The sequence below is a fragment of the Barbus barbus genome, assembly GCF_936440315.1.
Source record: "Barbus barbus genome assembly, chromosome: 6".
In the NCBI taxonomy this organism is placed as follows: Eukaryota; Metazoa; Chordata; class Actinopteri; order Cypriniformes; family Cyprinidae; genus Barbus; species Barbus barbus.
Window position 1 is genome coordinate 37,982,835 of NC_136734.1, and position 11,653 is coordinate 37,994,487.

Here is an 11,653-nt window from a genome sequence, read left to right on the forward strand (position 1 = left end):
AGAAAGCAAAAACACATTTCAATTCTTTTGTTTCATAGTGGCATTTTTCAAAATTAATTTTGTGCTAAAACCATGGAAATAATTAGGCATTTTTAGCCTATTGTTTACTATATTTATTTGCTTGGTCAGTGTTGTTGTGGATTTTGGTTCTTTTGCTGCTGAAATCACTAAAATCATGTGACGAAGTGATATGGACATGTAATGTGGTCAAGACATGCCTGGAACTTTAGGCGTCCGTTTCCCTGAAAATAATTGCACACCTTAGAATGTTCGTCAGCCAATCAGATTTGAGCATACAGTGGCCCTGTAGAATAAAAATATACATACATATATACAGTATGTATATCCTTCCTAAAATATCTTTGTGTGTGTGTGTGTAGGAGTTTTGTTGGTGCTCAAAGTCATCCATGTGTATTTTATTCTTTTTCAAAAGGGGTTTCTCTGTGGATTCTCTCCAAATATCAGGACCTAAAGGTCCAAATGGGGTCAAATACGATTCATTTTATAGAGGTATTAGAAAAATTGTTTTGGGTTGTTCGCCCCTTTCTTGTTGGGACATAATTTTCTCTTTATAGTGCTCCTCTCTGCAAAGAAACACTGGCCTTCATCTCTCTCTCATTGCCCAGTCTCCTCTCCCCCTCTCTTTAAAATAGAGACAGAGATTAAATAGATTTTTCAGTGTCATCAAATCCATGGCTCAGCTCTTTGGCTTTGACGAAGGGAAGTGTTTATACAGGTCCGTTCCGAAGTCACCAAATAATACGGCATCAGCTGCAGGACGGGAGGAAAACTGAGAAACCAGGTATAGAAGAATGAGCAAGAGACCAGTGTCAAGGAATACCTGTTAATATTTTGCTAATATAGTTAGTAGTAAACATAGTAGTAAAATTACTAGTAAATATACTCGCTTAAAGTCTTAAAATCTTTGTTAATTGTTAAAATGTTGAGCATACAAAATTTAACCACCAGCGATATTTTATTTCTTGCATTTATTTGAATATTGATCTGTTGAATCATCTGTAGTTCCATTTTACAGTTTTGCGATATACAGTACATTGATTCAACCTGACAGAAAACATGATTCATAGAGTGTCATAATTGTGGCCATTTCAATTTATTTTGGATTATTCTGTATTGCTGTTTTTTTTTTCAATACAATGCAAAAATAGTCAAATATACTGCTTATTTTAATAAACTTTGGTGGTTTATACAATTATCAGCCTCAGAGGAGAAGTGTGCGGCTGTGTCCCAGCTTCCAGAATGTTTTTATCATGTCATTTTTTTGATGTTCTGATATGGCCACATGCCACTTTAGCTGCCATTTTCCTGTGCCATTAGCCTTGCGGTCCTCAGACCTGACACAGTCATTTCTGCTGCAGAGAATGACAGGGTGGGGGCTCTTAGAACAACACTGGAGATGATCAGAAAGATGGGTGGATTGAAAATGGTGCAAATTGCAAGAACAGAGATGGAAGCAAAGGTAGAGAAATTGAGCGTAGCGTCCTTGCACGGAATTCTGGGTAATTGCTCTATCGAGAGTCACACACATACACACAAAAACTTAAGCACTTCTGGAGGGTGCCTTTTATCAACTATCATTGTGCGGTGGAACATTACATCCTATATAAAAGACATGCAGAGCACGGGGTCTTTTATACATCCTCTCAGGGCTTGTGTGTGTGTGTGTGTGTGTGTGTGTGTGTGTGTGTATACATCCTCTCAGGGCTTGTGTGTGTGTATACATCCTCTCAGGGCTTGTGTGTGTGTGTGTGTGTGTGTGTGTATACATCCTCTCAGGGCTTGTGTGTGTGTGTGTGTGTGTATACATCCTCTCAGGGCTTGTGTGTGTGTGTAAGAGAGACAGTGCATTTACTTTGATGGAATGACATTTTATATCATATTTTTACTCTAATTGCCTGTGTTGAATGAATCACGGTTCATTTTAGTTGGACTTGCTTTTAAAAGGTTCTTTGTTTAACTGTCTGTTTAGAATGGCAATTCAATACATCTTTTTTTCTCTCACTCTCGCTCTTCCAGATCAAGTATTCCCAAACCTCTTGACATTTTTTTTGTCTCCAAATTAATTTGCCTCAGAATTTGTTTTAGTGTAAAAGTGTACTACACATATGGTATAGGATTGGGAATAAGCTTTCAGTTGTCAATACCAATAGCAATGACATTTCCAGTGACGCGAGGTGAAGTATGGTAACCCATACTTGGAATTGTGCTCTGCATTTAACCCATCCAAGTGCACACACAGAAGTTTGGCAGTTGTGGGTATTGAAGGTGGAAGAGAGCGCTGTTTACTCCCCCACCTTCAATTCCTCCTGGTACAGAGACTCGAACCCACTACCTTTGGGTTGCAAGTCTGGCTCTCTAACCATTAGGCTACGCTTTTAACAGTTCTCCATGCCAGTACAACTAAGACAAATATGCTATAGAGCACAACATTTCAGTCAATAAAGCAATTGTCTTCCATTTCATTCGTTTTTTTCGTTTTTTTCATAGAGAATTGATTTTTAACATGTAAACTTTTCAAGACAGACTTGCAATCTATGATAAATGGTTTTAAGCCACACTTCATTTTTAAATAATCTTGTGTAATTGTCAATTTGTGATATTTGATTGTCATTCACAATGCTTCATGGAACGAGATTCATTCCCTTATAAAACAAAGAAAAGACTTTTGCATCCTTGACTTTATTTACCAGATTTTCAAGTCCGTTTTTGATTAAAATCAAACTCTATAATATTATGATCCAATGCAAAGCCTATTACTTAGTTCATGGCTTACAACACTTTATTGAAAAGTTCTTTGAAAGCCCTATGAAGGAACAAGTTCAGGAATCTTAATGTAAATATGAAATTAAGTTACATTGTAGCAATGCCATGCAGCCGTTTGGTATTTCTCCATGAAGAAATCATTGCTTCATGTTGTTAACGGTAAATGGTCAATTATGTACATGCAGATCAAAGCATTAAAGCAATAGATTTTCATGTATACAACTACAGTGTATGGTAAGTAAACATTATTAAACATGCAGTGTAAACAAACATTATGAAACAAGCAATGCAAAATAAAGCTGCTTAAATGAATTCCAAAAAGTAGAAAAGCGTGGCTTGATTAAATATTCAAACTACTCACTGAATAGGGTTGTTACGTGCTATTACAGAACTGCAAAAGACTGGTATTGTTACCTGTATTTTTTTCTATATTGTAAAAGTGCTTCTGTATTGTACTTGGAACTGGTATCGTTACATGTCTGGTCTGCTCTGAATATCTGTCTTCGCCGCTCTTATTTCTTCTCCAGCTCTTGTTCTTTCTTGCTTTCATTGTTAGGTGATTCATATTACCAGGAAGTACACTATGGAACATGTTTATGAAATAAAAGCACCCGACAGAGCACAAAAGCTTGAGCGATTTGAGTACTGCGTGATCTGTGGCCACACACATGCATTCATTTCAAATTTCGGTCTGCCCCCACCGTGACCCTGAGCTGTAATAGTGAGATGTGACTGCTTCACGCTGCTTGAGCTCTTGTGCGTTTGTGTGTGTGATTTACCGGTAGGAAAATGATGGTGATTTGTTCACCATGACAACGTCACACAGACACAGCCCATCAAAGTGTCATAAACGTCCAGCGGATACAGACCACCATTAATCACGACAGAGAGTAAAGAGGGCAAAATATAGAGAAAAGATGGGGAGGAGGGGGGATAAAGTCCAGATAATAAAAAAGAAGAGGCAAAAGACTGTGAGACTAACAAGGGAAACTTGTCACTTCTCTGTTTTTCTTGTTTTCACATAATAATTAGAAAAAAAGTGCTCTCTCTTCAGATGAGTGTAATTGTGGCTAGTGCAAGGGGAAGAATCATAGCAAATGCCACAGCCATTACAAAAACCCACAAAACAATCACAACTGGTTGATCCGCCTCCACTTCACCTTTCTGTTTCTTGCACTGCAGGTGTCTCTTGCTTGTGATGAGGTGTTGGTGAACGGGAAAGAGAAGAATGGGCATATCTCTCTACAAGTGAACTTTACCTACCTCTATTTTACCAGCCAATTAGAGCTCACCGTCTGGGTGCCACGGTTACCGCTCCAGATTGACGTCTCTGATGCTGAACTCAGCCAAGTCAAAGGATGGAGGGTACCCATCATCACCAACAAGAGGTGTGTGTGTGTGTGTGTGTGTGTGTGTGAGATGGCAAAAAGTGTGCATGCGTTTGTGTGTGTGAGCCGGCATGTGAGGAGAAAGGCACAATGTTTGTTCAGCAGAGATCTATAACCACCCCTTTCATTTTCATGGTATACATGAAAATGAAAGTGGTGTGTGTGTGTGTGTATGCTTGTGTGTGTGTGTGCATGTTTGGATATGTCTGTTTTTTCACAGCCCAATTCTGCTTGTTGGCCTTCAGTCTGTCTGCTGGGCCCATTTTTCAATTTGGCCAATTTCTGTCTTTCTGCCTGTAACAACAAAACCACTGTTACCAGCAGGAACCACACTCGCACACGCACACACACACACACACACACTCACTCTCTCTCTCTCTCTCTTACACCCCACGCAATGCTTCCCCCTAGGTGAACAGGAAATTTGAAGTAATCACAGTTTCAGAGAGAGAAATAAAATGGGGGGAGAAAAGACAAAGCAAGGAAATCAAAACCAAATAGAAAAAAGCAGACAACAAAATAAAAAAGTAAAGGGAAAAGAAAACAAGAGAAAAGAAAAGAAAAGAAAATTGAACAAATTGGATAATTGCTGGAGCTCAGATTCTTTTCCTCTATTCTAATCAGTCAGATAGCCAGCTGCACTGAAATATACAAGCTTAGCTTTGCCAAAGATGTTTATAATTGCTTTCTTCTTGGCCCTCAGTGTAACATTTGGAGAAATAAGTCATGTGCTAAAAACAGGCTTTCTGTCAGCATTTGCTCAGTCTCATTTGCTTCCAAACCTGTATGACTTTCTCCTGTGGAGATGTTCACAGTGCTCTTTTCCACACAGTGAAAGACAATGAAGTGAAATGCTGCAAAGAAGATTTCATAAAAATAGCATGATTTATTATGCAAGAGTGAAAATGAGAAGCGAGAACGACAGCAGATTTTCATTAAATAATTATTTAAATTCCTTCACACAAAGCTGGCGTCTAGCGTACAGGCCATTTGGACTACTATTCTGGTACTTTTATGTTGTTTCTCTCCACATTTTTGGAGCTCGACAACTACTGTCCTAGTTCACTTTAATGTTAAAGTCTTTTTCTGAGTTTTGTTAGAAAGTAAGCCATACGAGTTTGGAACAACATGAGGGTGAGTAAAATGATGACAGAATTGTCATTTTTAAGGAAACCATAAAGCACAAGATGGTATTATTTTGACTTTGTATTTCATTATTCTTAGAATCATTATTATCATTTATTTCATTATTTTTTTCTTAAAAATCTCATTACTATCTCATTATTTCAACTTAGAAAACAACCTCAAATCAACCCATTTGTGTTGAATATTGTGATTATGCATAATGGCATTACAGTATTTTTTTATAATCTTTCTGCCCCTGCGCTTAATGCCATCAGCCAAAATAATGTCACCCCTTCATTGTCATACAACAGCTACTAAACATGTAGATTTCTTATCTTATCCGTGTTCTGTTTTGCCCAGGCCAACACGGGACAGCGAGGATGATGAGGAGGATGAGAGGAAGGGCAGAGGCTGTGCCTTACAGTATCAGTACGCTCTGGTGCGTGTTCTCACACACTTCGTAGCCGAGCCAGTTGGCCCTGGTGGGGAGCTTGTGCACATGCTGGGTTCTGATTGGTCAGCCGACATCACAGAGATGGTCCTGGACTTCCTGAAAGTGGAGGATACAAGCATTGCCCGACTAATTGATGGAAGAGTGCTGGTGGGGAGAGACCCGGGCATCACCAATATACAGGTAAATATCTATCTATCTATCTATCTATCTATCTATCTATCTATCTATCTATCTATCTATCTATCTATCTATCTATCTATCTATCTATCTATCTATCTATCTATCTATCTATCTAGTTTTGCTTTTATACATCTTGTAAACACATTTTTTTCAAAGTGTCTTACATTGCTTTCAAGATGTACATTTTATCATTACAGAATATATGCATTCCCTGGGAATCAAATTCATTCCTAATTTATTCATAGCCAGTTTCTTTGACTGCATCTGTTTGGTGAGCAGATTAGTTTTAAATGAAGTGGGCACACAAATAAAGACCGGTGACAAATAAAGAAAGAACCTGAGCGATAGTAACACCTCCCTTGTCAAACACACCGGAAATATTCACCCCTCAATGCGAAGATGTTATTGCATCTGAGTGATAACAAGCTTGTTTGTCTACTGGTGTTAAAATCTCAGCGGTGTTGAATGCTCATCCCAAGTATTCTGTTGGAAACCCGTCGACTAAGAGGCCCTTGTGTGTTTATGTTCCTTACCTCCGCATGTGTGGTTTTTCATGTCTCTGTCTCCACTTGCACTTTATAATGTCTCATATGTTAAGACCTCGCATGTGGTTTTGAGTTTGTTTTTATTCTGTGTGGAATTCTCTCCAGCCATTTTTTCATGTTGTTTCTCTCCCTGTCGTTTAGTCTTCTGCCACCCCTTTGATTTCCTGCCATTTTAGTTTTTTTCCTTCCTTTTCTCCCCTCAGCTTGGCAATCCTCATGGTGTCACTCAACAGTTTGTGTCCAGGGTAACAGAATATGGTGCTCGACGATGACATGTTGATTCTGAGAGCTCTTTGTACACTGCCTGTCTGTCATAATAAAGCAATTGCAAAGCGCCAGTTTGTATCTCAACGCCTTTTATAAGGATGGGAGATATTATATAATGGAAACAGGGACAGGAAACAGTTTTCAAATGTTTAAAAATAGTTAAAAATGAGTACATTTCATAGATAGATACTGTAGCATGACACATGCATTAATCTGAACAATGTGATGATTGGTTTTCATATTTCCCAGGTGATATCCCCCTTTTCGGACTCTATTCTGGCTGAGAAGACCATCACAGTGGTGGATGATAAAGTGACCATCAGTGATATGGGAGTTCAGCTGGTGGGCTCTTTGAGTCTCTCACTGCAGGCCAGTTCCACCAACAACAGAGCCTTCTACATCACAACCACTGCTCAGGACCTGTTGCACACACCCAAACAGGTGAGAGCCATGAGAAATGGCCAACAGAATATTTAAGTTACTACTATGTATTATGGAAAAAAATCATATAGGCTTTAACATTCTAAAGCTAGATGTTGAGGCTGCTGTAGACGTTGGGGCAACTGTAAATGGGCTGGAACTGTTCTCTGGAACTGGCTCGATCATTTCAGAAATTAAAACGGACGCCACTTTGAATTGACAGCATAGCTCTAAAACATTCCGGCTGACACCAGAACCCTGCGCACTTTCAAGTTAAGAATGGCCACAATCGTTTGTTAAGAAAAAAAAAATTAATAGAACCAAAAACTGAGAAAACCCTGAATTTGTCAAAACATTATAGAACTTTGATGTTACTGCCCTAGTGAAAAATAAATCTACTAAAATGTATTTGAAATACATTTATTTCATGCTAAGTATATTACAAATACATTTACACATTTACATACTAAAAAATACTCTATACTATACTGGTATACTTAAAGTCTGCTAAATTGGAACAAGTAATTTTGTGCTTAATGCACTTTAAACGTGTGGAAGAAGTACTCAAGTCCAACTAAAGATATACTCAAGTTTATTTGATTGTGCTAAAGTGGAACTATTGCAAGTATATTTTAGGTACACTTTAAAGGCCGCTATTATTCAGAGATCATACAATCCTCATTAATAGTGACATTAAACACATTTTAGGCTTAATATTAAGAAATGTGCATTGTGCAATAGTACTTCCAATAAAGTTTAATTAAACATTTTATATCAGTAAGTCTTGAGCGATATGTCGGTAAATATGTTAATAGATTTGAACTTTACTTAATATGAAATAAATACATTTTAAATATATTACATTTTTACTAGGGTGTGAATTAGCTTCAGTGTTCGAGCACAAGAACTTGACTTTCCTGGAACTTACTGGAACACTGCAGGACTAGAACATGCGGCTGGGAGTACAAACTAGAATCGCAGCCATGTCAAGGACAATTGCCTAAAGTTTTTAGGCATCTAGTTGAAGGCGGTGTGTTAATTTAAAAGAGCAGTGCAGTTTGAAAGCATTGACTGGAAAACTTTTAAAGCTTAAACAGCTGCAAGGAAACCTGCTTATGAACAAAAGTGTCCACATGCAAGAGCTTCACATCAGAAATAGGCACTTATATTGTGGCACTTTAGAATAAATTTTCATTCACGCTACCTGGTTGAGAGTTTTTTTCAGAGTCTGTGGCTAAAGGGAGAGTGAGAGATATTAGAGGCAAAATGTAGAGACTAAAATACTCAAAAAAGGTGCAATCTTTCACTTTCCTGACCATGCAACATTTTAAACCAGGCATTGTAAAGCACACCTATCAACCATCCACAGTCTGCCCTGCTAACAGTACAGATACCACTGCGGAAATAATCCAGTATGCAAACACATTCTGCAAAATGTTCTGGTCTCTGTTTGCTCTATTAACCCATGGCCCCTCACTAGAGGCACCGGTGTTCATTTTGGCAGGCGTGATTATAACTGAGAAGTGAGTAGCTCTAATATTCTCCTTCCCCCTACAGTGCTGTTTGGAATCATCTGATTAAAGTATCTAAAATAGCGGCTCTGCTAAAAATTAGAATGCTTTCCCTGGCTTCTGCCAGCATTTTCCCACGCACAGGGCCCAAGGTTAACTATGAGTGAATGAGAGTGGGTGGGAAAACACTGCAAGAGTCTCATTTGGAGTTGTTGGCAATTACGGATATTAAGAAAAACGCTTTTTGTCTCATTTGAAGAAGCTGTCAAAATCAAGGTGGCCACATGTCTGGAGGCTGTTCTTGTGCACTATTTTTGACACTAGCGTAGTTGATCTGCAGTTTGCGTTTTCACTCTCTTGAGCATTTGTGATTAACTCCACACATTCTACATCCTATATAATTATAATCCATATCCTATAATTACCTCTCGCTTTCCTAGCATAGTGTTTAGTATTTCTTAAATTATATACTACTACATGTTTATATAAGCTAAAATTAATTTGTATATTAACCTTCATTCTCCAAGGATGATGATGCAGTAGCTATAAAAATTAGAATGTTTCAAACTAATTTGGGTTTGTTGTTAAAAAATAAAAAATATTGGTCACCATTTACTCAGCCTTATGACATTCCAAAATTATAACATAAAAGGAGAAATATGTAAAAACTGTACTAGCCATTCTTTCCTGAGCGAATCATTTTTTGAATCATACCTTTCAAATGCTTTGGTTTTAGTTCAAAAAACAGTCAGAATGATTTCTTCACAAATCAGACTGATTTGGCTCTCAAATTTAGCTCACTGACTCACAGACTTAACTGGTCAAGTATGTAATTACAATTAATGGAAACTGAGGCTTCAAAAAGGATGCAAAACTCATAATTAAAGCAGCTCATATGACTCATGCACTGTATATTCTTTTGCTGAAGTCACTGATTTTCTTCTCACCCCCTGTTAACCTGTGACTGGATCATTGAGCCAAGAACCAGATTTTTAAACAAGTCATTCAAAGCGGTTTTGTGAACTGGATCAACAGAATCAATAAAAACATGACTCAAAAGAATGATTCATTCAATGAAAAGCGAGCGGTCACGCATCTATTCTTAACCATCTCTCTGTTATATTACAGGAAGCCATTATCAGTGCATGGATTCAGTACAGCGATGGCTCTGTGACTCCTCTTGACATCTATGACCCTAAAGATTTCACTGTAACTATCACCTCACTGGATGAGAACGTAGTCTCCACCTATCAGGATCAGTCCCAGCGCTGGCCTGTGGTAGTGGCAGAAGGTGAAGGCCAGGGAGCGCTACTGCGTGTGGAAATGATGATCTCAGAAACCTGCCAGAAATCCAAGAGAAAGAGCATTTTGGCGATGGGGATAGGAAGTGTGCAGGTGAAGTTCGGACAGAACGACTTGGAGCAGAGGAGTGGAACTCAGGAGGAGAACAGTCTGGACAACAGCACAAATGAACAGAAACATAAGCTTCTAGAAGCGGATAAAACGAGTGGAGGAGATAGCTGGAAATACACAAACACCGCGGTGGAACGAGAAGAGTCGGTTCTAAAGAAGGTCAGTACGACTGCAAAGACTCCGCTAACCAGTCGATCCGGGGGCAGCAAGCAGGGTGGGGGGCAAAACAACAACCCTGTGGACTATACCAGTTTCCCAGCGCAGGTGGACCTACCCGGTGGCGCAGACAGTGACTTGACTCAGGCTCCGAGAGGTCTATCAGATCTGGAAATTGGCATGTATGCCCTGCTTGGGGTCTTCTGCCTTGCTATCCTCGTCTTCCTCATCAACTGTGTCAGCTTTGCTTTCCGCTACCGCCACAAACAGCTCCCTGTTCTGGAACAGGGCAACATGAACCATGCCCACGACTGGGTGTGGCTCGGTAACGAAGCGGACCTGATGGACAGTCATGGCGACCACGGGCCGCTGGCACACAACGATGAGTGCACGACCGCGATAGATCGCAACGAAGGGTGTGAGGAGAGCAAGTACCTCCTCAACGGCGGGATTCAGAAAAGCGAATCACACGGACGTGGCATCCCCCATGTGCACTCCGATCCACGGTCCTGTTCAGGAAACGACCCCAGTGGAAAAGTCGAACCCCTTAACAACTCTCCCAGCGCTGCCAAGCGCAAAAGGGTCAAGTTTACTTCCTTTGCCACCGTACTACCAGACGAAGGCGGGCCGTACACCAACTCCATCCTTATCGGGAATGAAGACGACATCAAGTGGGTCTGTCAGGACATGGACCTGGGACAGTCAGCCGAGCTCAGGAGCTACATGGAGAGACTGCAAGACAATCTGTAGGAGCCGAGAAGAGAATGAAAGAAAAGGAAAGTGAGAGGGCGGACACACAAAAACTCACCAGAAATGCCTTTGCACTGTGGGGGGAATGCAGGGAGACAGGGAGGGAGGAATTATTAAAAGAATCGAAAGTGGATGCAAGCAGGGAGCAGGAAGGAATAAAATCCTTTGGGAGTCTCGAGTTAAGTAGGAAATTCACAAAAAGGGGAAACGGGTGAAGAGAGACTGGCACGTTCATACTGGCTCCGCCGAGCGGTCCAGGTGGCGCAGAGTCAGCAGCTGCCAGTTGGCTAGCACAGGGACAGAACACCAGTTAACGACACCCCGAATAAACAAGCCCAAACAAGACCAGCGAGAGAAAGAAAGAAAGGAAACAAACTTGACAGCTGTACAGAAAATCACAGTCCGTGGAAGTCGATAAATGGGAGTTGTTATCGCTAATGTAACTTGTTTTGATTTATTTTGATTCAGATCATTGGGACGTATACAACAGATCTTATTTTTTTTTGTTTTTTAGATTAGTATGTAACTAGACCAAAACAGGCCCTCGAAGCACCCAGCCTGCCCCAGATCCAGGTGTGTGTTTGTTTTTTACCGCTCATTTTGTACTGTCTGTCCCTCCTGTGTGAATTCCAAGAGAGCTTGGGTGCAAGGGCGTGTGAG

At 40.0% G+C, this 11,653-nt stretch overlaps 1 protein-coding gene across 1 annotated transcript in view; it reads left to right on the plus strand.

Annotated features, from left to right (window-relative positions):
• LOC306871210 (transmembrane protein 132C-like) overlaps window positions 1-11,346 on the plus strand; it is a 199,858-nt gene extending 188,512 nt beyond the window's left edge. The window contains exons 6-9 of the mRNA XM_079418988.1: window positions 3,967-4,172; window positions 5,658-5,931; window positions 6,993-7,184; window positions 9,803-11,346. Of these exons, the coding sequence (XP_079275114.1) occupies window positions 3,967-4,172; window positions 5,658-5,931; window positions 6,993-7,184; window positions 9,803-10,993 (1,863 nt within the window). The 3' untranslated portion in view covers window positions 10,994-11,346. The remainder of the gene's footprint in view (window positions 1-3,966; window positions 4,173-5,657; window positions 5,932-6,992; window positions 7,185-9,802) is intronic.
• The last annotated feature ends 307 nt before the right edge of the window (window positions 11,347-11,653 follow it).